The sequence below is a fragment of the Thermobia domestica genome, chromosome 2, assembly GCF_964235325.1.
Source record: "Thermobia domestica chromosome 2, izTheDome1.hap1.1, whole genome shotgun sequence".
NCBI lineage: Eukaryota > Metazoa > Arthropoda > Insecta > Zygentoma > Lepismatidae > Thermobia > Thermobia domestica.
This window is the reverse complement of record NC_137455.1, coordinates 381,054,336-381,081,744: the sequence shown is the minus strand read 5'-3', so window position 1 is coordinate 381,081,744 and position 27,409 is coordinate 381,054,336. Positions and strand designations below refer to the sequence as shown.

Genomic DNA, 27,409 nt, shown 5'->3' with positions numbered 1-27,409 from the left:
ACACAAGTACAAAATGTTTTCAGAACCTTAAAAGAAAGACAAGAGTACTAGTTGTGTTACTCTCACTCCATTCACACCTCTATTCATGTTTCTTTTTTTTTTATTACTCTCTTTTTAATCATCCATTGAATCAATATTCAGAACACAAATCAGAATTAATAGCTTCTAAAGTTGAAATACCAGTTATAATCAGAACTTTCTCGGGACTATGTGATTAGCAGAACCCAGTTTCATAAGGGGACAACCCTAGTCTAGTGATTACAGCGTTGGATTCACATCCACGTGGTCCCGGGTTCGATTCTCGGTCGGTGTTTCCCGATTTTCGGCGCCGTGAGGCAAACTGGGGAGTCAAGTGAATGAAAGACGTGATGGCCACTAGGTTTAGAAAGCTCCCGACACTCCGGTTAGTGATAGAGCGACGCGGCCCACTGACTACATGCTCGTCCCTAGGCTTACGTAGTTCAGTCAGTCACTGACAGATAGCGCTGGAGTAGCTCAGGCCTTCAAATAGGCTTTTACGCCATGTGGTTTGAATTTAAAACCCAGTTTTAATTCTCTGTGGGAGCCAGGACTTTATCCAGAACACTTAAACAGGAGAGGGCAAATTTTCTTGAAGGGCTAACTAATATAACTTACATTCTTGATTGCCTATTTTGATATGACTTGATTTGATTTTGGATATAGCGTCTCTTTTGCGGCCCATACACGTAAACACATGCCTGAAGAAACAGCCCGACTTGCATGAAAAATGATAAAACCACAGGCAAGTTGATCGTGTATGGCCTCGTTCATTCATGTTGAAAGTTTTCAAAATCTTTGAAAACATGCTTGATGTTTTTGCCGTTCTGCATGCATGTTTACCGTGTATGGGCTCGTTCATGCAAGGTGGCTGTTTTATATTTAGATCCGCCAATCACGACAGCGGAAGAAATCACGTTTCTCTCTCCTCCGTCGCATGCCAAGATCGTTGAAGATGAATAGTCTGCGTTGACAAGGTCGTAGAACATGGATGTTTTGCGTTATATAACAAGGGATTCTGTGCGTGAATTTATTCAGGTATACAAAGAACTACCATGTTTGTGGAAAATAAAATCAAAAAAAGACTATTGTGTGGGGAAGGACGTAAAGAATTCTGCATATGAAAAACTTAGCTGAGAGAGTTTCAACCAGACGCCACAATTGATGACAAAACACCGAAAAATGTGTTACAACTAGAGATTTTGAGGGCTGAAAAAACGGAAAATTTTTGTTTCCGTCCGAAAATCTAAACACACTGTTTTTTAAGCTTTTTTCTTCATAAATATTATCGTACCAGGTAGTTTTTATTATACTTAACCAAGAACTACTGCCCCGAACCAAACATTATACCTTTGTGCAAAACTATTTCAATCCAAGTCCTTGTACACAGAACCTATCTACATTAGACTGATTTTTTAAAATTACATTTAATTTCTTCAAAATTTCCTGACAAAAATATTTATTTTTTATTCGTGACTAAAAAACACTATAGTTATTTTATTAACAGCTATATATCACTTCTTGTTTTACACCAAGTGGAAAAAAGCTAATAAAATTCAAACTGAAAAACTGAATTAAAACATTTTTCCACCATATTTTCCATCTGATAAAAAATGTTTTTTTTTTAAAACACTCAGTTAGTACGATAGTTTTGTAGCAGCATTTATAGTACCTTGTTGAAACGTTTGTCTTCAAACTGTCAAATATAAAACAGGGGCGGATCCAGGACGGACTTCTGGGGGTCGGTGGATTATAATACTGCTACTTAGAGCTACCTTTAAGATCTCCAAACTCTGGGATGGGTTTTATTTATATATAAAATAAGAAATCATCATCTTCTGGGGGGCTATCGCCCCTTCTGGATCTGCCTCTGATATAAAATCACAGTAAATTGTGTAATCTGCAGTTACAAATAAGTATATATATATATTTCGAAGTCCATTTGTTTGTTACGAGTTTATATTGACACAAATCTAAAGAAAAATTACACAAAATATTATAAATGGTGTGGAATAATATAGTTCCATTATCTAAACCATTTCCATCCAAATTGGACATGTTGGCGTGGGAGACCGGGGTTCGATTCCCAGCGGTAACTAATGTGGTTCGGATTCCACGTTAATCAGTAGGTCCACGCCTCATATAGCCTCGCTGCTGAACGGGACGTTAAACTCAAAATCAACTCAACCAATTTGGAAATGATCCGCACAGGAGTACTAGATCAATCGATTGTAGCAGATGTGGTAGCAACCTGTGCATTTGGTCATTCCTTAAAAAGAAGATATACCATATTATTTTTCAATCGGTAAATATTTAACGTAAATTATTAATTATATGTAAACCTTGTTATATTTAAATGACTGGTTGATATAATTTTACGATGATGTTTTAAAAGCTGGTCGTTTAGGGGTCCAGGAAATCATTTGGGGGGACTGGCCCCGACGCCCTCCTCCTCATGGCTACACCCCGGTGATATTACGATTAACTTTAATTTTTATCGGATTAGGAAGAAACACGTGTAAGCAAAAGCAACCTAGATGAATACAGCAGTGATGAAGAGCCTGATAAGTCATCTCCATAGGTAATTAAAATAAAATATTATTGCAACTAGTTTTATTTTCACACTTATTCCTGTGTACTGGCATGTAGAATTAAGAGACCTCGATGGTCACTACTAGTTGGTAGCAATCATATTGCCTTACTATTCGAATCTTCACGGTCTCCGTCCTCCACATTTTTCAAACAACTTCTAGTAAGTTGGACAGCATGTTGGTGCGTATGTGGGCAAAAAATTCTTCTAACATACATGATGAGACAAATCTTTCATGCATGTTGGTCATGCAAGTGTGTACATGTATGGGCCGCTTTTTAGCAGTGAATTTATAGTAGACCTGCACCTACAGCTTAATGTGGGATCCAAAACACATGAGATCCCTCCAGGAACCGAACCCGGGTCTCCCACATCAAAGACGCGTGCGCTTACCGCTTAGCCACGGGGGAGCTCTTCATTGTTAATTTGGTTCAACATGTATTCATCGGAACCAACAACAGAAAGTTTCAGGGGGTTCTGAAGCCTCCTGTTCAACTCCTAGCTACGGGGTTAGTGGAAGCTAATGTATACTCGGATTAAAATTAGAAACAAATTGACGGATCAAACGAAGATGGAAATCTGTCTTCAGAAGAGAAGCTACGCTACGGGGTTATTAAGGTCAGCGAGAGAGGAGCCAATCATAAATGGCATGGTGGTAGGTACAAGTGGAGGATTTCTGCAGAAAGGAACAACAACAATGCGATGTTGCCGCCTTGTAACACGTGTTCTGAAGTGTTTGTCAACTGAAGTGGAAGGAGTTCAGAGGACGCCTAAGTCAAAACTCACAGCGTGGCAACATCGCAACACGTGATCTTCGAAATGTCAATTCATTTCTTATTTTGATTCGAGTATAGTGTGAAACATGTAATAAAACTTAGGTCTACGTCTCATACAGACTTTTAATACATTTCACCAGTACATGTAATTTCAAGAAGAAGAAAAATTCGGACTGACTCCACACTTGTACATCAGAAACCTCCCCTATCTGCAGTTTATGAGTTTTAAAACGTGTCGCAGACACAAGACTTACTATACAATAGGACAATCACTCCCTCCCTTTCTATGACTCGTTATGTCGCAGTTCTAGACATCCAGTATGTACCCACGTATGTATGAACCACTTGGCTACAAGAGATGAAATATAATAAATTGGATGGATATTGAAAGAGCAATACTGAACATCTATGTCCTGAAAAGGATTCAAACTCAGATCACAACAAACTGGTCTTGGAATTACCAGTCCAATGCCTTAAACCAGTGTTTCTCAAAGTGTGGGTCGCGACCCATTGTAAGCGCCATTCAGGAAATGAAAATTGAAAGCGTTTGTTAATGGGGTGAAGAATAAATGGTTACTCAGAACCCTGCCCTGCTGTACAGTCAGTAGAGATGCTGGGTTAAGATGGAAACAGAATGGCTGAGTCAAAATCTGTCACGGGGTAGGGCATTGCATCGAAAATAGTATTAGCTCTGTGTTACCTTTATATGAAAAAAAAATAGAAATATTATTTACAAAATTCAATTGGTTTGAAATACCACCATAACAGTAGATGGGCCACAAAGTACTTTTTAATATTTAATGTGGGTCGCGGTAACAACAAGTTTGAGAACCACTGCCTTAGACAGCTTTACCATAGGGTGGGGCATGTCAGTAGAATATTTTTGTGGGATGGGGAGTTGCATCATGAACAATGGGGAAATGGATATTCTTATCATGAGAATCAAGTTCTAATGTCTTCCTGGAAAATCGTTGTGAATGAAAATTTTGATCTGATTTTTGTATTTTGAAAGCAGTTTTTCAATTAATACAGAAATACTGCATAACGATATTATTGTAAATAGAAAAGATCCAACAGAAATAAGAAATTATATTCTAATAAATGGTAATGGGGCAACTGAAAAAGACATATCTATTGATGTTATGTATTCTTCAGCTCATGATAAAGCAATTGAAATGTGATCGAGCGTAAAAACACATCTGAGAAGTACAAAACAGCCGAAGAAATATCACCATAAACGAAAGAGTAGCAATCAAGAATCATTCTTCCACGTAGTTTCATTCCATCGATCCTCGTCGTGCAAAAGAGCCGAAAAGAATAACAAGACTAGTGGCGTATTTGTGGATGTGAAATGCACGGACGCCAAGGGGTTGTTGATTACCAATGCAATGCCACCACAAACAGTAAAGAAATGAAGGAGGTTTAAGGAGGAGGAGGAGGAGGGGGGCGTTGTGGTATCAGCACACTGAGGGACGACACCAACAGACACATTTCAAGAAGAGTTTGAAGGTGCCATCAGGAACGTTTCGAGATGGTTATACATCCCTCTCGTTCTGCACAAATGCCGACAAAGAAGCTAATTTTGAGGGTGTTCATTTGCATTTTAGTGATGGTACTCATAGTAGGAGACGAACTTGAAAAAAGAAAAGAGATCTTCGTGAGAAAAACATGTCTTAAAAAAGAGTAGAACCAGCTTTTTTTTTACTTGAAAGACCGAAATGGATGGATTCTTCTGAGGGGAGACAAGTGCCATTACCTTTTCTTTTTTCTTTTAGTTTCAACGCGTTTTTGGAGGTTCTTTTGTTGGTTGTTGGATAACACATAGCAGGGCTTTGTGAGGAAAATTTGGGCCCCAAGAATCTAATGTTGCTGTAAAAGTAACTGATCAGGCGATTCCATCAAAGTTTGTAGGCAGTGCGAGGTCTTCTTCTGCAAGGACGAATATACCTCATCATTTTGGTCCAAGTGGACGTAAAAACGAAGAACGAAAAATAGTTCTATGCTCACAGTATGACCACTTGGTACATGATGAAGTTGGCGCATCAGAAAAAGAAAGAAAGAAAAAAAAAAAAAAACAACGTATAGAATGAGATAAAAGCGCCAAAGACGGAAGCCAAAAATGACTATAAGGTTTCTATTTTATGATGTAATTTTTCGTTCTTTTCAAGGTACATACTATATTTTGGTGTATGGTGGGTATTGGTAACAAACTTATACAAAATTAAAGCTCAAGGGCTGTGATGGATTATATGACGAAAGATGATGACATACTTCTATCAAGCCATCAGCTGCTGGTTCAACCATTCTTGCATTCTTTTACACTCATCCCCTCCCACATTAAAAAAAAAAAAAAAAGAGTGAACTAAAAGTCTATTTACTTGCATCATTCTTCTAGTCTCTCATTGGAGAAAGCCTTAGTGTTATGACTTACATTATTCTAGAAGGGGTTTCATGATACACTAGCTTCTTCACATGAAGAATGTTAGTTCAGATATTGTTTAACTAAAATGAACACGCAATGGTCACTTCTGCACCGTACTTGTAAATATAATGAAAGCAATTGATTCTGTATGTGCTGTTGATATGATTGGTTGCTTCTTGTGGAGTTTCGCTTACCTTTTAAGCACGAAATCTGAAAAGAAAATCAATAAGATGTTAGAAAAGATGAGGAAGGGCTGTGAAGAATATAGAATGAAAATAAATGTTAGAAAGACAAGAGCTATGGTGATTGGAACGAAGCGGTCAAATCTAGAAGTATAGTACAGGTGACTAGTTTTCGATACCTGCGTAGTATTATTAGAGATGATATGAAGTGTGAACGTGAAAATAAAACCAAGAATAGGAATGGCTAAAAGAATCCTTTAGGAGACAGAAAAGTCAATTTTGTGGGACTTTAAATAAAGAATTTGAAAAAAAAAAAAACTTATGAAATGTTTCGTGGAAGTATTGTTCTGTGTGGGGCAGAAAAAAGAGCATTACACAAAAATGATGAAAAACAATTGGAAGCTTTCGAAATGTGGGGATGGAGAAGAATGAAGAGGCTTAGCTGGGTCGAAAGGAAAACGAATGAGAAGGTGTTAGAAATGTTGGGGGAGAAAACAGTTTTAGATATTATTAAGAAGAGGAAGAGAAACTAGTTGGGACATTGGCTAAGAAGGAACTGTATCATGAGGGAAGTGCTAGAGGGTATGTGGGCAGGAAAGAGAAGGGGGGGGCGAAGGAGGCTACAATTAAAGGACTATGTGAACACAAAAAAATCGTACGTGAAGACGAAGAAGTTACCGGAAGACCGTGGAGTATGGAAACTTCTCAGTTGCGGCAAATGACCTGCCGATAATATCAGAATATCAATGATGATGCTGACTAAAGCACAAAGGGTTTATGAAATTTTGACTGACAATTTGGGTATCAGGACATTTGCGGTACTGGAAATTAGTCGTACAACCAGAAAACCAGTATTTCTTTGACATTTGGGGTACACGCCGAGCAACGTGCGCCAAAAACATCCATTTGACCCCACATTAGTCTAAATTAGAATGAATGTAATAATAAAAGAGGTGGGTATGAAGAAGGAACAGCCTAAATATATATGATTCATTTTGATTGGCTGATTTTAGTAGGTAATGGATATCCCAAACCGATGGATAGGGCGCTCTGGAGTCATTGATCAAGTTCTTTGCAAGTGGCCTCCAAGATCATCTGACCTCACTGTTTGTGACTTCTTTCTGTGGGGATTTGTGAAGGACAAAGTGTATGCACCTCCACTACCCGCAACTATGAACGATCTCCAAGAACGCATCAATGATGCTGTCAACTCCATCACACCGGATATGCTTCACAACGTGCGGTTGGAGCTAGATTAACGCCTCGATATTGTGGTAGTCCGCTCCCACAGAACTCTGAAGGTGACGTCACCCAAAGGGTTAGCAACACTGCTGTCCAGTCGGCGAGCCTGCGAAGCGGATATACTCGGAAAGCAGCGGGAGAGGCTCGACCACTTCGAACTCGACGGTTGCTGGTGCAGGCAGGAGCAAGTAGTGAGCTCCTTATCAAGAAGGAAGAATAGGACGTGCTACATGGAAGAATAAATTGCATAAGTATCTCAGTTTACCTGAACAGTGGACAAATATTTAGTTAAATACTTCCGCAATATAAAATATTTTAAATTTTGTACTTAAATATTGACGCCCTCAGCCTAATAAAAATTCTTGTTTTTTATCGATTGTTTTCGTTCATCCACCTGGTTAAGTCACATGCCATTAGCTGTAGCTTTTCTTACATGTGTTTTACCTACGTTTTAAGTAAGTAACGAGGAAGCGTATTCCTGCTGTTAGCTGCCTTGGCCAACAACGGTGAAATTTTCACTTGTTGTGAGGGTTTGTGCGTCCCCGGATCATTTAATTTTGAATATCTCTTCAAAATTCTTTTAATTAAATGAGCCGGCGACCACAATATTTCCCGCGTTACAGGTGGCGCGCACATCGAGTATTTGTGATTTCAATTATGGCTACCAAACCTTTTTGAGTTTATGTATCACTGTTCAAAATTTCAGCAAAATATTCCTTCGCATATTAAATTTACACTAATTTGAAACCTGGGACTGTTTCTGTGTTCACCCTGTATACGAGGATATCACGCGGGCCGCCTAAAGGAAGTTATCATACTAATCGAAACCTCTAAGAAGGAATCATGCATTTTTCATCAGGGTTTTCAGTACAGACAGTATCGAAATTTCAAGAACGGGAACATAACTTGGAGGAAACAAATATTGTTCCTTTGATCTTCGGCCTCATACCAACAAGAGCTAGTAAGGCGTATCAGGGATTTTTCAGTTTGGTGAAGGTTAATATTAATTATTGGAATCCGAAATAAATCAAATTGGATTTCGAGCAAGCAGCAATAACATCTCGAAGAACACTGTTCCAGCAGGAAACGCACATTAGTGGGTATAATTTTCATTTTAATCAGAGTTTGTGGAGGAAAGTTACGGAATTGGAACTTATAAATGACTATAAATCAGTTCCAGAGGTGAGGATCTGCCTCGGAATGTGTTCTGCCCTAGCATTATGTATTACTGTTTATGTGTTTATCTCTAATGTACTAATTGAACTCAATTATGAATGAAAATAAATTACCGGTATTAATTCATTGACTTTGTCTCTTATACGTATTCTGGAACAAAAAATCCCTAAATATGCTCATAACAATGAACAACTGTGTTCAAAATGAGTGACTTGTGGTAAACCACACCACAGGGAAGTTGCTGTTTGAATAGTTCCGTAATACTTTCTCGTAGTGAGAAATGTTGAAAATAGTCAATAAGTTGTCAGTAGTCAATGTAATCAATATGTTGAAAACGAAGAAAGAATATTATATTTCAACTTTGAGTAAACACTGGCAAATAGTTACTGGAAAACTTTGATGAAACCTATAAAAGAAAACAAAAAAATATAAATATTTCTAGAAGTTCCCTTTAAATATCATGGACAGGCGTTTGACCAATCACGGATAAGGATTTGTTTATATTTTTTCAGTTTTGACCAATCACAAACAAGCATTTGTTTACATCTTTTGGATGTGTCTACCATGTATTCTATTAAATGTTTTTTTTTTCTTTTTTTTCACTTTTCTGTATAAGTGATCCTTATATTTGGGTTTACATGTTCTTAGTGTTCTGAGAAAGGTTTGTATGTATGTATGGTGAATTAGTAACGGTTTTATATTCTAGAAGATTTTTCGTCTGCTTTTAGTATGCAAAGAAGCCCCCGGGTCCCCTAAAAAAAAGTCATGTTATTCTCCCCTAAAACAACTTGCTGGCTACACCAATGTTATAAAATTTGGTTTCTGTATAGCAGTTGGTACTGTGTGCTTATGCTCTAACTGAACACTCGAAATATACTCTCTTAACTTGGAGAATAAGAATTTATTTCGAATAGTATCACAAATGTCCAAGTACCACAAATGTCAATACTCGAAGTACCGCAAATGTCGGTTTGGGTACAAAACCTCGCGGCGACAACCCCGCGGACCAAAACCTCGCCTGACCAAAACCTCGCCTACCTCGCCGCCCAAAATGTCGCGGGCCAAAATCTCGTGGGGCCAAAACCTCGCGGGCCAAAATCTCGCCGGGCCAAAACCTCGCCTTGCCAAAACCTCGCGCCCCAAAATATCGCCATACCCAAAATCTCGCCTGACCAAAATGTAAATGTTCCAACAGATGATAAGGATGATGGTATAAAAGACGTTGTTTCAGAAAAAGTATCACGGGTATTTGCCCAAGTCCCGCGATACCATATGAAAATTCTATTTCGGTATTAGAGGATTTCAATGTGAAGGTAGGGCGACAGGATATTTTTAAACTGGTTATAGGGAAAGAAAGTCTGCATAAGGAAAGTAATGACAACTAACGGGGTTAGTTTCGTGAACTTTGGAACATCCAAATCTTAAAATTTCAACAAAAATCTAATAATATTTATGAAAGTATGAAATAATATATGAGTTTTTACGACGTCCCTTGATTATGTCCTGTAGGTTAAAGTGACGTAGATGACCAGGATGAAGGAAATGATCGAATAAAGAAAGTGGGAGGAAACGGGAATAACCCGAGAAAGCCTACGCACACGATGTTTTGTATCTTATTATTATTATTATTATTATTATTATTATTATATTTGTAATGTGGAATTGCATATTAAGAAACTCATTGGGTAAATTTTAAAGAAAAGTTTCATTCGCGGCGAGGTTTTGGCCACGCGATGTTTTGGGTGGCGGGGTTTTGGGCCGGCGAGATTTTGTCCCGCGAGGTTTTGGGTGGCGAGGTTTTGGCCACACGAGGTTTTGGCCTGGCGAGATTTTGTCCCGCGAGGTTTTGGGCGGCGAGGTTTTGGCCACGCGAGGTTTTGGCCCGGCGAGATTTTGTCCCGCGAGGTTTTGGTCGGCGATGTTTCGGCCGCGAGATTTTGTCCGTATCCCCAAATGTCGATACCGCAAGTGTTGCGCTTTCGAGAATTTGATGTCGGATGCCAACAAAAAGAACTACCACAAGGAATCAACTCCTGATCTCCAGTAATGTCGTTCAAGAAACTAGAAGTTTCTCGTCTTGGTTCGGAAATGAGACTAGACAAAAAAAAAAGAAAGTACATTTTCAAGTTCAAGACGAGACAAGAAACAATACAATCCTCGTCTCATTATCGAGATAACACAAAAAAGTTCACGAGTCTTGTGAGTAACACTAGTTCACTGAAGTCTTAGACATTGTTTTAGGATTTTAGATTGCTGGGCTCTTGGCATCTAAGGCCAGTTAACCCGTCTCGTACATAAGGGATGACATCCGTCGGCGAGCACACTATCTGGGGAAAGGGAAGGAAGAAAGGATTGGGAAAAGAAGGAAGCGGCCTGGGACCTGTAAGTTAGGTACCACCCCAGCATTTACCTGGTGTGAATGAAGGAAACCCAGGAAAACCTCATTCAGGGTGGCTGGTGTGGAAAACCGTTTTACACTTTTTCGACCGAGTGTCCACACCGGGATAGACATTGTTTTAGTGTCATATGATTTATAGTATAAAAACTACAAATTGATAAAGTGTTATATGTTCACAAAATACAGCATTTATCAATGTTCAGGCATACCAAAGTCATCACACATGTAGTGCGATAATAAATATGGTTTTAATGTTATTACGTCACTTCCTTCTTGAACCCCTCGTTACGTAGAAGGATTCTCAGAAACATTTACAAAATGAGATGAGAAATTTTACGAGGCCACTCAACCAAAAACTGAAATGGCGGCCAAGGGCGCCAATTTCTCTATAATTTTGGAGGTTCATTCAAATATGTGTTTCGTTGCGAAATGTGACAAGAAATCAATGACAAATTTCACACAAGTACGGGGTCGAACTAAATTTTGAGGTTACGGGTCTCCTAACACATTCCTTCAGAATCGGTGATAACAGTGGCGTAGCAATAGGGTAGGCAAGGTAGGCATTGCCTACGGGCGCAGGACGTTTCGTTATATTAGGGAGTTCCTCGGGTTTTTAATAAAAAAGAAGCAAATTATATGAATAGAGCCCCAAGTTTTCGCGGTCTTCATTTCCGAACATGGTAAGAATAAAAATTCCTGCTCAGTTCACTCGCAGTTTATTACAATTGCGTATCAAATCATTGGCATTGCTGTAAGCTCGTCGAGGTTATAGCACTGTGTGATTAGGATATTATCAGTTCTATATTACATGTACTAAGCTTACTAACTTTAAATAAAATTCCCCTGCACAACAGGCTTCAAGAATAATGACAAACTCTACACTGAGAAAAAAATTGTAGGTGGCGTACTTAAAAAGGTAGGTTACATGCGTAATTTCTGTAGTTTTTGGACTTAACGTACAACAGACGTATAACTGAAAACGCGTGTTTTATATTACTTTCAGTATAAGTGTTCCATCTATACGTATTTTCCGTATGAAACAATACAGGCGGTCATGATGTCACATACAAATGGATATACAACATACAGCTGAGGAATGTAACATAAGTATATGCATGTGATATATGTCAAACTGTTAGATGTCAGACATCCTGCAACGTCATGATGAAACATCTAAGGGCAGTGTGTATGTAGCATATGGATAACGTATGCTTCGTACTGATTTCTGTAGTAAGCAAGAGGATACCGTATATTTGTACAGTATACCGCTGTCCGGAGAACGGATTTTTCTCAGTGTATGATCTACAAGATCTGTTGAAGCGAGTTAAAAATTATTGTCATGATTATGAGGCACAGCACAATTGCCATGTACTGCGGCTACACAGAACCAAGCACAAACAGATCGGGTAAACTGGGTAACTGCTCGGGGCATCAACGTGAAGAGGCGCCCAAACGAGCACCCCAAAATAAATTTTCGAACGTATTTTCTAATATCACTATAATAAAACGTAACATAGGCCAGGAATAAGTTGGAAGCGGGCGTCAAAAAGGCACTTTGTTCGGGATGAAAATTTTGCTCAAGAATTGGACATCTCTGATCTGATAAAAAGAATTTGCAGAAGCAAAAGTAAGAAGGAAACACTTCTGATTTTGTATAAAATTTGTTGATTAAAAAATACTGAAAATAGAAGAAAATGCTTGTAAACGGTTTCACAAGGTATATTATTTATTTTATAGTTATGTAAAATCATAACATACTATATATATATTCATTTGAAATCCTTTTGGTAACACTGGTTCATACATCACTGTTTATTTACACTACCACTGCGTAGAAATCCGAATTTTATATGAGTACATTTTTAATGAACAATGCACTCTGTCTAGTTTACTTTTAAAAGACGTACTAAAACGATATAAAAAGAAAAAACGGTCAGTGCCCTCCCACTGATAATTTTCGGTTTATGGCCGTTTCTGCGCGCACGCATAAATTATAGATGGTCATGCATGGGGCCTATTCGATGGTTGAGGGGGGCGCCGCTAGGGGCGCTAAGGACCATTGTTACGTCTTAACGGGATGCATGCCCTTGCATTGTCTTCTATTGAGCCAAAACCACAAACGACTCATGTTAAAATCAGTAGCGTCATTTCAGATTTGGCTTGGGGGGGGGGGCAAGACCCCTTGATATATGTAAAATTTCGCGTTTTTCACTGACTTACTACTATTCTATCGATAAAATCTATATAAATCTTAAACTCAGGGGGCAAATGACCCTCCCCGCCCCCCCCCCCAAATGACGTCCCTGGTTAAAATGGGCACTGAACACCGTTCGTTAAGCCACAGTTAGCGGACAAGTCCCGTTTCAACATGTCTTAGAATGACTACAGTGGATGTAGGTTCTAAACCTTTTTCAGTGGCGTACCACCCAGCACGGCTCGTGAACCACTATTGTCACGTGTACTACAGGCTGAGAAACCGTTAGACGATACCGTAGTAGTTGCAGTTTGAAGCTATCATTGTCGCGCGACCAGGCGGCTGAACGGTAGGTGTGATGATGTATAGCGCCATTGGGCATAACATACAATTTTCTCTGCTATGCAAATTGAGGGAAACCTCACAGCTAGAACGACATGCGGAGCCACGTGTATCATATCCCGGAATGTGCAAGCTTTGTTCCAGGTACTGCGGGCATCGCAGCATTCTTGGTCTGCACGATTGCCTGATGTAACGCCCACTAAGCATGTGAGATATGGATAGTATCTCGTTCATCACAGTCCTCAGACAGACTGTGTCGATTTTTTGTAGATTCGCTTACAAGCAATACGGCAGACGATTCCTCCTCAGAAATACATCCGACGCAATTTGATTCAATTCTCACAATGTATGGAAACTGGAGTTGTAAATAGAAAAAAAGAACTGTGTTTTTTAAAAAAAAAGTTTTTAAAGAAAAAACTTCACGAGTTTAGTGTCCCTTACAATAGCAAAGCTATATAAGACTTAGACATACAGTTTAACGGAGGATCCAAAGCTGCCGCCAGAAAACGAACCCAGTTCTTCCATGTAAAAGAAGCACACGTTAGCCATATTGCCATGAAGGAACTCTCGACGAATATTAGTGTCAAAGCCATACTTTTCGGGTTCGTTGAGATGAATAGTGATACCTCCAACGCTGTTCATGTCCAAGTTTAGGCCCTAGGGTCTTGGAGGGGTGGAAAATGAAATTAATACTTAAAAAAATGACCATATTAGTCTCGAATCCAAGGTTTTCGGGATCGCTAACCTCTTTGGTGACAATCCCTGTGACATTTAAGTCTATAACCATGAAGGAACATGTTAAACCGAGGAATTAATAGGGGATTGGTTATTAATTATTTATTTTACTCATTGACAGGACAACGCCGAAGGTATTACTCTTAATTATGTATTTTTATCATTCACATCAAAGGCGTTGCCTTTCCCTAATTTCTTTCACATAATACTTTACCCATTATTATTATTATTATTATTATTATTATTATTATTATTATTATTATTATTATTATTATTATTATTATTATTAGTAGTAGTAGTAGTAGTAGTAGTAGTAGTAGTAGTATCGGCTGGGGGATTGGCAGGGGTCATAATGTATGTTTAAAAGAAGATAATAAATTCCAGGGACGACGAATATTAGTGTCAAAATCATAGTTTCGGGATCGCTGAGATCTTAGTGACATTCCCAACGCCATTGAAGTCTTAACTTTAGTCCCATCGTCATCGGAGATAGGTCTAAAATGACCCATATCAGTGTCGAATCCATGGTTTTCGGTATTTCCAAGATGATTGGTGACAGTCCTGATGTTATTTGAGCCGAAGTTTAAGCAAAAATGGACATGGAAGCAGGTCCGAGAATTGACAGGGAAAAGTTGACTATATACCCTCCCATTGCGGCTTTGAGGCAAGTGATTTCAAGACAGTCATTAAATTCTGATATGATTGACAAATTTTACAATAAAGGAGATATTTTGTAATATGTTGCACACAAAAAATTAATTTTAAAAAAGTGAATCTCTCATGTCGGCGGAGAATTTTGCACCCCTTCCCTGGAAGTAAAAACTGAAATAATGGACCCATGTCTGACTGCTGGACTGAACCCATGTCTTTAATTAATGTATTTTCTTTTTTTTCCTTTTTCTCTTCTTTCTTTTACATTTTTCTTTTCTATGTTTTTTCCTTTTTTTAAGCACTGAGGTTATATAATAGGGACCTTCAACGTGAAGTAGAATTTGAAACACTCTAGTGTCCGTGTTAAGTACTCTTATCGAGAATGGTACTTGGACGGGATGAAGCTTATAAAAACAAAAACCCGTACGGTAGTTACTTACAAGGGACATCACCTAAGTGTCCGGCTCCGATTTTAATGATTTTTTTTTTTTTTGTTAGAGGCCATGTATGCATTATTTGTGATGACAGAAATTTTTACCATGGTGCATGTTTTTTATTTCTTTCTTTTATAATTTTGGTGGTTATAGTTGTGATGTGGTTATTAGAGATTACTGCAAAAGTTCCTTACTACCCTTTGCAAACGGAGTGTTAATGAAAGAACAACCATGTCGGTACATATGAGGCGTATAGTTTCTAAATCCGCCATCTCCAATTTTCAAAAAAAATGAGGTAAGTAGATTTACTGGTATTCCTTTCCATGCCCTACATGATGGTGAAAAGAGTTGTTTGAAATGTCGCCACCTCCACCCTCAATTACTGCTTTAAAGTTCAGGGTATTCTTCAAAAGCCGCCATCTACACTCAGCAGTGTGTTTGTAAACCCCATCATCTCGGTTCTATTCTATTCTATGCTATGAATTGAAGATCGACGTTAATAAAAAAAAGTTGCAAGATGTTGTTCAGCTCCTAACGAAACACTTCGGGGAGAATTGGCGTGCTAATTCAAACTTAGCCATTTATGTTGATGCTGGAAAGAGACTGACTGCTTCAACAGAAGAAAGTGTAGATGAGGATTAGGCTGAATGCCAGTGTTTCGAACATGATTCTGATGAGAACTATAAATGAAAACAGTGTAAAGATCACTTTCAATCCTTTTCTTGTTGGTAAAGGTGGCATTTATTCCGAAGTTCCCATCCTGTTATGTCAGGCTATGTTAGGTTAGGTTAGGTCCCAATGGGTTAGATTAGGTTAGTGAGGTGAGGTTAAGTAAGCTTATGTTATGTTAGGAGACGATATTTCTAAACGGGCTGGGAACTTCGGAACTTGACCCGTAAATGTAGCAAACGTACTATGATTATAGCTTCATTTTTTTTTCCTTGTTTGTGCACATTATAATGTCACCCAACAAGTTAATATCGTTGTTTAGATTCAGTTTATCTCCATCTACTGTTCTGTTCTGAAATAGTTATCAGAAATTATAATAGTAATGATTTGGAAGCAAATAAACCCCAAGAAACTTAAGTACGTCTGTTTCAAAGTCCTCCATCTCCAAAAGTTGTTTTCAAAATCCGCCATCTCCAAACTGCTTTCTGCAATAACCGAGAAATGGGATGAGAGAGATTTTTGTCATTTGGTAGTTATAATGAATGTCCAGAAAGCAGGAAAGTATTTATAAAAAGAAAATTTTATCTCACATAATCTCTGAGTTATCAGTTTTTCTCGAAACCTTTTATGAAGGAGATGGCGGATTTAGAAACTATACGCCTCATATAAGGCCTAGGGGGAAGTCGTATGGTAGCAATGACCTTGTAAAGTATAAACAGTTATTAACTATAAACAACTAATATGCCTGTAACTTTTCTCCAAATGAGTGTATCTTAAAACTAACTTTCCCATTGTTTTCCTGATTAAATTCTAGCCCGAAATTATGTATCATATTACCCCCATTCCCGTTTGAAGAAAATGAAATGAAATCTTTAAGTTTTACGTCCCACGATTATGCCTGTTAAGCTAAAGGAGACGGTGGTGATGAGAGATGAGTGAAATGGTGGAATGAAGAAAGTGGGAGGAAACGGGAGAACCCCGAGAAAACCCACGAGCACGATGTTTGTCCACCACAAAGTCCACACGGCGCGAGCTGGGATCGAACCAGGAACCCCAAGCACCGGAGGTGAACGCTCTACCACTGAGCCACCGCGCCCCCGTTTGAAGAGCTTGACCTTAATTCAAAATGACGGATTTCAAGATGGCACACCTACCATACAACTTCCCCCTAGGCCTTATATGTATCTACATGGTTGTTCTTTCATTAACGCTCCGTTTACAAAGGGTAGTCAGGGACTTCTGCAGTAATCTCTAATAACCACATCACAACTCTTAAAAATTATAAAAAAATAGAAAACATGCACCATGGCAAAAATTTCTGTCATCACAAATAACTTATACATGCCCTCTATCAGAAAAAATCATTGAAATCGGAGACGGACACTTGGGTGATGTCTCTTGTTAGTTATTCAGTGACCATACATCCCAATTAATAGGGATTACCCTTTTTTTGGCACACATTGTTTTTTGTTTCTATAAAACACTATAATTAAGTTTGATTGTAATAACCAATAATCATATATTCATTATGTGCCACTGCTTTATTATATTTTCAAGTACGCAATAAACACTGTTTTGTTTCACATTCCTGAGTTCGATTCCCGGCGGGAGCTCATGATGTTCGGATCCACGTTAAGCTGTAGATTTAATTCTCATATAGCCTCACTGCTCAAATGGACGCTAACTAAAATGAAACCGTTTCATATGTTCATTTTCTAGTACTGCTTTAGTATGAAATCATTTATTCGAAAATAAGATTTTTTTTGTTTGTTTTTGTTTCTCACAGTTAGCTGTCTTATGGTCACTCTATTCAGTCAGGAAAGATCAGAACATCCATTTTGAGATTAGCTTGGATGTAGTCGCAAAATGTATCAGACTCAGGTACACCGTAAAACTAAGATTTTCTTGAGAAGGGATTTCATGTATACGCACATAAAGAAAAGTAGAATGAGTTTTGAGTCCCCGGAACATTGACTTCAATTTTTGTTTCTCTCTTTAATACCAATAATTTTAAAATATTATCTAGATGCATTTATGTATTATAAAGAGATAAGTGCAGAAGCACAGTCAAATGGGGGCTGGGAACCGCCAAATATCTCCTGCCCAGGGGCATCATTTAGAAGGGTCAGGGAGGTGCAATTGCTATTTGATTTGTTATTTCTTTGTTTAAAAACTATATTTGTTCCCCCTGTTCGGATAGACCCCTCTTAGGTTTACTTTTTTTATATACCATTAGAACACAAGTAAATTAATTTTCATATCTATAAAATTCACCAATATTATGATGTATTTGATAACTCTATAGTGAAAACTATCAACTTTTAGCTTTTTCCTCCTTTAAGTGTTCCTAGCTTTCTTCTCATATAAGCTAAAATATATATATTGGACTCCCGTTCGCGTGTTCCTGGGTTCGATTCCCAGCCGGTGCTTCCCAATTTTCGTCTGATGCACCTATTAGAGACAGGGCGACCCAGCGTGCTACGTGCTAGTTGCTATGCTTGACGTAGTTCAGCCAATCGCTAACTGATGGCGTTCGAGTGGCTCATTCCCACAAGGGCTGTTACGCTAAGTGGTTTATATGGATCCTGTTTTTCGATTTCTCAGTTTTTTTAAAGTCTTATCACAGCCTAAAATCGTTCCATATCAGAGTAAAGTAACGTATCAGAAAAATTAGCTCAACTGAATAATATTAAATGGTTCTACATTTCCGGCAGGAACTCGTGTGGTTCGGATCCACTTCTCATATAGCCTCACTGCTGAACGGGAAGTTAAACTTAAATCCAATACAACCAGCCAGTAGTTATAGAACTACTACTTCAAGTTCGAGTGTTGAATTCGCGTAGTTTGGGAGTCTACCGTAGTTTCATTCTGTGAAACAAAACTAACTTTTCTTTGACCTGCTTATAGTTTTTTTTAAAATAACATTTGCACTTATATAAATGAGAAGTAAACCAAATAAAATTCCATAAAGATTTTGATTCTTTTTGACTAGTTTATTAGTGTATTTCTTAACTTCACTATCAAAACACGTTTCAACGAGATACCATACTGGAAAAATAATAATAATAATAATAATAATAATAATAATAATAATAATAATAATAATAATAATAATAATAACGTACGGTATCTGTAATATTAAGTACTTTATATATGTATGGTAGGTATTCTTATTAATGATTTAATATTTTGAAAATAAGACATTTAGTTTGCTTTTATAGCACGTCCAACAAGAGATGGTCTCTGACGTTTCTTACCACATGCGGTGGGACATTGCAGCCCCTACTTTGATACCAGTGTTACCAACCACGATCACTCTGTCTTATACCATTAATTAAATTGTCACTACAGTTGCGCCGAAAAAAACATTGACACGCGGGTAGTGGCAATGTTACTGCGAGCTCTCAGAGACGTTCTTTTACTGGACGCACTATAGTATGTAGAATCCTCAGCCCTCTGAAAGAGTCACACACCCCTCCCCCCACCTTGGAACAATTGTGCTGGCTACACGGTTGAATAAGAAACTTGACGTATCGTATCGACTTGGCTATTGATCCTGAACGTCAAACGGTAATATACGTATATATGACAAAGAAAGATCTGGCATATATATACAGGGTATCTCAAAAGTCCTCTGACATAGGGGAACTCTGTTATTATCAGAGTTACAACAAAATGTAACAGGGACGGATCAAGGATGAATTTCTGGAGGGGCGGTAGGTTGTAATACTGCTACTTAGAGCTACTTTTAAGAGATCCAAAATCTGGGATGGGTTTTATTTATATACGTATAAAATAAGAAAGTTTCCTGTTCTGTCGGGGGGGAGGGGAAATCGCCCCGATCACCCTCTCCCGTGGATCCGCTTCTGAAATGTAAGAGGGGAAACCGTCTCCAAATATGATGTTTTTAGTCTAAAGTAAAGGATTTTTTTTTAAATAAAACGAGCCGTTTGGGCTGTACACTCTTTATGCGTCCAATGTTAAAAGAAAATACAACGTTGCCATGTTCTTGGACCCATAACATAAAACGAATAAAGTTACTGTCTTTTACGCTAACGTATCGATGACCAGTTCCCATTTCAAACATGTCTCCATTTACCGTACTTTTACAAAATTTATCCACATACCTTTAAATGGCAACGTTGCATTTTCATTTAACATTGGACGCATAAAGAGTGTACAGCCCAAACGGCTCGTTTTATTTAAAAAATTCCTTTACTTTAGACTAAAAACATCATATTTGGAGACGGTTTCCCCTCTTACATTTTGTCGTAACTCTGATAATAACAGTGATATCCCATGTCAGGGACTTTAGAGACTGTATATGAGATCTCGTACATAAAATTAAACTGCAACCCAGAAAGAGCAACCAATGGTAAACTATGCAGGTTATTGGTGATGTGTTTTCAGTTCATGGGTCTAGTGATGTTACTGGCTTCTGAATCGGAGTTCGTTTGTTCCCAAGTAAATTTTGCATTGCCTCATAACTTTTTTCCTAATCTAGTCGCTAGAGTGCGTTCACGAGGGCCCTAATGCGAATACAATATTTTAGATTTCAATTTAAACAGTACACCTTGTCCTATAATAGCGTTTCTGATGACAAAGAACGTAAATACATAACAAGCAACCAACCAATTGCCTCGTGTTCTTAGGTTCAGCGTACATTACAATGTATCCTATTCGGAAATCCAAATTGAAGACATGATCATTAAAGGCAAGCGCGTTCACGATTGGTCTATGCGAGAGAAAATAGATCTTACAATATAGCCCACAAATAGAGCTGGGTATTTTTAAAACAATAATATTGTATGTCGATCAATGAACAGACTGAAGTTGGTCACTTTTTCAACACCGGGGCTATATGATACGCGAACTACATTTTAATGGAAGATCCGAACCACTACTATCCATTTAGATAATACAAATTGAATGCTCAAAAATTAAACAAATATTTATATCTACACAATTTTCTTTTATTATTATTATTATTATTATTATTATTATTATTATTATTATTATTATTATTATTATTATTATTTTGATACTCTGGGGGCACTGTGACTCAGTGGTAGAGCGCTTACCTCTGGTGTATAGAGTCCCTGGTTCGCCCGGTCAAGTAAGTTAGTGATGGACAACACCATGTCCGTGGGTTTTCTTGGCCCACTCATGTTTCCTCCTACACTCTCATTCCATCAATTCTTCCATCATCATTCATTTGCCTTAATAATCCGCCTCTCTTCACCTACAGGGCATAATCGTGGGATGTTAAGCTGAAAACATTTAATAGCTCTAAAACAACAAATAATTTTGAGAGTTTTGAGTTTTGGAAGTAAGGTCACTTCAATATTTACACAATGCTTACAAATGAATTAATATTTATTTTCAAGACCTTCTTACGTATTATAAAGAAATTTGATTTCCCGATTACAACATCAGAAACTACGTTTCCGTGTTTCTTTGCTATAAGAAAATAATTGGAAAACACACAGAGAAAATTCCATTCTCCGGACAGCGGTATATTGTACAGCGGGGACACTTCTAAATGGTACAGCCATATGGGGATTTACGGCTAAGGTGTACCATTTAGAAGTGTCCCCCGCTGTACAAATATACGGTATCCTCTTGCTTACTATAGAAATCAGTATGAAGCATACGTTATCCGTATGCTACATACGCACTGCCCTTAGATGTTACATCATGCCGTTGCAGGATGTCTGACATCTAACAGTTTTCCGTGTATCACATGCATATACTTATGTTAACTTCGTCAGCTATATGTTATATACGTTCATTTGTATGTGAGATCCTGACCGCCTACATTAATTCATACAAAATGTACGTATAGATTGAACATTTATACAGAAAGTATTATAAAACACGCGTTTTCAGTTATACGTCTGATGTACGTTAAGTCCAAAAACTACAGGAATTACGCACGTAACCTATCTTTTTAAGTACACCATCTACATTTTTTTCTCAGTGCAGGGCCGTTGATTCCAGAGTGTTCCGGTGTTTGAGAACCTCTCCCCCCTCACGGAATTTTTATGTGGCTGCGCAGCAAATACTAAATAAAATAAAATAAAATATTTCAGTTTTCCGTTCCATGAATAAAGTGAGAGGAAACGGGAGAACCACGAGAAAACTCACGAACATGGTTTTTGTCCACCACAGTCCACTTGGTGCGAGCTGGAATCGAACCAGAGACCCCACGCATCAGAGGTGAACGCTCTACCACTGAGCCACGGCGACCCGAAACTCACAAAAGAGAAGATAAACAAAGAGAGAGAACAGAAAAATAAGAAGTAATTACTAATCTTTCGCCATATTTCTGAAACGAAATTATAGCCCGATTTTTTCCCCCATAGAGCGAAGAGAACCGTGACTATGGTAATTTTTAAATCAAAGACAGACTTTTCATTTCAATTTCCTGCCTTGTATACATTATCATTATACAAAAGCATGCATTTAAATTTTGTTCTATTTAACTACCTTCATTTCCTTTTAAAATCTGTAATCGTTCAGAAAAATGTCACGAGTTGTATGATAGGAAGTTATAATCTCATTCAAGAGTATTTTCCACTGGGATAAAGGGGGGGGGGGCTCAATTTTCATTCAAAAGTATTAAAACTGCCACTTACATTAGAGTTTTGGGGAAAACACCCGAACCCCTCCTTGCACACTGTGAACTAGAGCATCCCCATTTATTTTCAAAACTCGACTTAACAGTATTTTATAGATAAAGAGTCAAGGCCTACTAAAATTTTTGTTAGGGGGGCACGGGGGCTCAGTGGTAGAACGTTCACCTCCGGTGCTTGGGGTCCATGGTTCGATCCCAGCACGCGCCGTGTGGACTTTGTGGTGGACAAACACCGTGCTCGTGGGTATTCTCGGGGTTCTCCCGTTTCCTCCCACTTTCTTCATTCCACCATTTCATTCATCTCTCATCACCACCGTCTCCTTTAGTCTAACCGGCATAACCGTGGGACGTAAAACTCAAAGATTTCATTTAATTTTTTAAAAAAAGTTTTTGTTAATCTTCGCTGATTTATTAGTATTTAAGTTGTTTCTCGCCAACAAGGCGTTGTTGCAATATCTACATTTTAAAGTGGAATTTCAATCACTGCAGTGCATTCTATGTTCACCAATCAGGAATCGAACCCGGTTGATGATTTGATTTTGATTTTAACGTGCCTTTCAACACCAAAGTTATATAATATGTGGACCTATAGCTGAAGGCTTTTATTAAGCTCACCTCCACTGTTTTGAAGGATTCCTCTATTTTAATGTAGTCCATTAATTGTACCATCCTTTCTCTTTCCTCCTTTTTCCTGCTACCGTGCTCTCTAGTAGGTCTACATCCCACAAGATACAGTTTCTTCTTAGCCAATGTGCCAACCACTTTCTCTTCCTCTTCTTAATAACATCTACAATTGTTTTTTTCTTACCTACCATTACTAACGCCTTCCCATTCGTTTTCCGCTCGACCCAGTTAATTCTCTCCTTTCTTCTCCACACTCACATTTCAAAAGTTTCCTGTCGTTTTTTCATTATTTTTGTGTAATGTCCATGTTTCTGAGCCATAGAGTACATTACTTTACACGAAGCACTTTATAAGACTTTTTTCTCAACTCTTTATTGAAGAACTCACAAAATAGACTTTTCTTCCTCCTAAAGGCTTCTTTCGCCTTTCTATCCTTGCTTTTATTTCATGTTCACGCTTTATATCATCACTAGTGATACTACTTGGGTATCGAAAACTATTCTCCTAATCTATTTTTCTCCGTCCTACTTATACAGTTGACACTGACCGCTTCGTCCCAATCACCATGACTTTCTTTTTTGTAACATTTATTTTCATCTTATATTTTTCACGGCCCTTCTTCAAGTTTTCCAACCTCGTATTGATTTTCTCTTCAGCTTCCGCAACAAGCGCTTTATCATCTGTAAACTCTTTACTTCCTCCCGTCTTCATTATTTAGGTTGTTTAGGACTAGGCATTATAGTTAATAATCTTTCGGCATGTATGTCGATGCATTAGGGATGACCTTCCTCGGCGATCATATTATCCTGGGAGATGAGGGAGGAAGGAAGGTTCTTGGGACCTTTATCCCAGCGTTTCAGGCTCGTAGCTAGCCCAAAAATGTAGGAGGGGTCCGGCTGAGTTAGGGAAGGGGGGCCATCCAACCATATTATAATTCATCAACATATTATAGTTCATTTGCAAGCTCACCGTCAAAATTTTAGGGGGCCAGCAAAAATTTAGGGGGGCCGTTCCCCCTAGACCTCCCTGGATACGGGCCTGCAGCTTATATCTGATGCGAAAGAGTAAAATCCAGGTAAAACTTACTCAGGATGGGTGGTCTGAAGACATTTTCACTTTTCCGTTGACCGAGTATTCCCACCGGGTCTCGCACCCCGGACTAACTTTTTTTGGATTTCAGTGAATAAGTCAAAAGGAATCAAGGAATAATAATAATAATAATAATAATAATAATAATAATAATAATAATAATAATAATAATAATAATAATAATAATAATAATAATGTTATTCAAGTAGCATATGGAAAATTATATTATTTCTACATGAACTAATAATAACTTTCAACACTTTCGTATAGTGCAGTGGTTCTCAACCTTTTTTGATTGACGGCACACGTTACTGATTACTCACGACATCGCGACATACCTATTGGATATATTATTAATAATAATAATACTGTATTATGCATTATACTGTAGTAGTGTAAGAATAATTATTTTTCTACGATGCAGCGCCTGTATGTAGTGCTGGGCGTTGTTGGTGCCACTGGAGGCGTTGATGGTAGAATATATCTCAAAATTGATGTGATTTAATTACTGTTTTATAATATTTAGCTACATTCTAAAATTTCTAGACACACTCTATGGGACTGCGTTGCACATCAGCGTGTCGCGACACAAGGGTTGAGAACCACTGGTGTAGTGTATAAAGTTGGGAGCTCAACAATTATATCGCCATGAATCGTACACCCAACTTTTGTTTATAAGGATATGTCTGAAATATGTTATTAGTGTACTCAATAGCATTTTATAAATACTACCTGGCTCACTTGCTACATTCTTAGCTATAAACTGCATACCCATTTTCTGTCTGGCGCGGTGGGTCAGTGTAGAGCGTTCACCTCTGGTGCTTGGGGTCCCTGGTTCGATTCTAACTCGCGCCGTGTGGAGTTTGTGGTGGACAAACACCGTGCTCGTGGGTTTCTCGTTGTTCTCCCGTTTCCTCCCACTTTCTTCATTCCACCATTTCACTCATCTCTCATTATCACCGTCTCCTTTAGCCTAACCGGCATAACCGTAGGACGTAAAACTTAAAGATTTCATTTCATATTTCCAATTTCTGTCTATAAGAATAGGTTTGAAGTCAGTTATTAGTATATTCAATAGCATTTTATATATCCTATCTGGATCACTTGCTACATTTTTGGTATTTAAACACCGAATTTCTGTCTGTAAGAATAAGTTTGAAGTCAGTTATTAGTATATTCAATAGCATTTTGTGGATACTACCTGGCTCACTTGCTACATTTTTGGTATTATAAACGGCACACTCAATTTCTGTCTATAAGAATAGGTTTGAAATAAGTTATTAGTACATTCAATAGCATTTTACAGATTCTACTTGGATCACTTTGTACATTTGTGGTATTCTTCTACCACATTTTTGTAGTTTAGTGAGCAATTTTCACGTGGGATCCGAATCACATGAGTTACCACCCGGAATCCTGTGTTGAAGGCACATATCCAACTGTATCAGGCATGAGGGAACTTCGGATGTCGAACCACGGACCTCTTGCACTAGACACACACAGCTCTCGAAGTCCTGTTCTTCACTACCATCGATTGAAGCTTAGAGCCCCTTTCAGCAACGTGACTATCTGAGGCGTCGACCTACAGCTTAACGTGGAATCCGAATCACATAAGCTCCCGCCGGAAATCGAACTCGCATCTCCCTCCCGAATTCTAACTTCGATGTTGTGTTGCATAAAGACGTAAAGAGACGAAAAAAATCTTGAAAAAATACTCTTGTTACATGAATGTGAAATCTGGCCGCTAGCAGGAAGAGGAGCAGAGGAGTTGGCAATTGCCCCCTGTATTATTGAAGGTGCTTCGTACTTCGAAATATATGTCAAAACAAATTTGATTACTTTCAAAGTATAATTTTAATATATTTATATTGAACAATATAACATATATACTGTACTTGTTGGCTAAGGATGGAAGTCAGTGGAGAGCTTTTGTGAACGCGGCATTGAACCTCCGGGTTCCATAGACCATAAAGAGTTAGTTAGTTCTATACTGTACTTAATAAAATGCGTAAATAACTGTTGTCTTACGTCATGAATCATGTGTGTTTACTCCCGACTGCGCTTGTGTTAATATTTTGCCCCCCCCCCTCCCTTGGAAAGAATCCTGCCGGTGTCCCTGTACGGAATTATATCGTTATGATTATATTAAATACATAAATCTGCAAGCTTGCTTCAAATAGAGCCCTACAGAGATTCGAACTCAAGATAAGTTGATTGACAAGGCAGTGAATATTTTGTGCAGAATCGAACTCAAGGTATATTGATTTACAAAACACTGAATGTTTTACGCAGACGAAAAGTTTCCATTTCTAGTAACTAGAACGCTCTTGTGTTGTGTTGTGAAAGTTCTATTTTTTTAAGTTATAAAAAGAAACAATAACCGGTAGGTGAAGAAAAAATGTAACGTCTTTCTGTCCTGATGCAGTCATTTGTAAGTTTGGTGAGTTGTTGAGTTGTGTAATCTGTACCCATTATAGTGAACCATCTAATGTTTTCTTTATGGTGACGGAAAGCGATAGGCATTTGTTTCTTTTTTTTTTCCTTGTTGCCCGTCACCCTCCGCGCGCCGCGTGAGTGAGTTGAGGCTAGCAGAAGACATCCAGAGAGAAGCAGCAAACAGCAGATTCCGTGTTCCCACCCGCGCTACCAGTTGGGTTAGGTTTTGGTTCTCGAGTGCCAACGAAGCCAAAAGCCTTTGTAGATCTCACTCGAGCGTCAACAACTGTCGGCGGTGCTGCTGTTTTCAGCTCGACTTTGGCAGTGAATTCCACGTTTTTCTTCACTATATACGAGAGTAACAATCCCCCTCTTTATGGGTAAGCTATACTGAAACCCATCTCTAGTGATGAGTCGTTCGTGAATGATTCGATCCAAAAGATCGAATCTTTTAGGTGAACGAAATGAATGAATCTCTAAAAGGAACTGATTGATTTGGCTGAATCGTTCGGAGTTGAAAGTGTCGCGCTCGGTAAAGAATGAAAAGATCGAGTTTTCACAAGCAATAGAATGGAATGAGAGCAACAGAAATTTTCGCGCATGCGTATAAACCAGAAGAAAGCATAGCAAATGGTACTCACTTCCTGTGTGTTTTCCTCCGGAAAACCTTTGTCCGGTCCCGGTGTCCTCTTGCAAACTCCGTCCGGCAGCTCATGGAGGGGTTGCGGCTCCAGGGGTGGCGGGTGGCGTGAAATATCACTACACTGTTGCATCATTCCCGATGAATGAAACAT

At 38.4% G+C, this 27,409-nt stretch overlaps 1 protein-coding gene across 1 annotated transcript in view; it reads right to left on the bottom strand.

Annotated features, from left to right (window-relative positions):
• LOC145679637 (uncharacterized) overlaps positions 1-27,409 on the bottom strand; it is a 327,953-nt gene extending 300,544 nt beyond the window's left edge. Inside the window, exons 1-2 of the mRNA XM_081750212.1 lie at positions 27,257-27,409; positions 25,381-25,432 (exon numbers count right to left, since the gene is read on the bottom strand). Coding sequence (XP_081606338.1) covers positions 25,381-25,432; positions 27,257-27,409 — 205 coding nt within the window. The remainder of the gene's footprint in view (positions 1-25,380; positions 25,433-27,256) is intronic.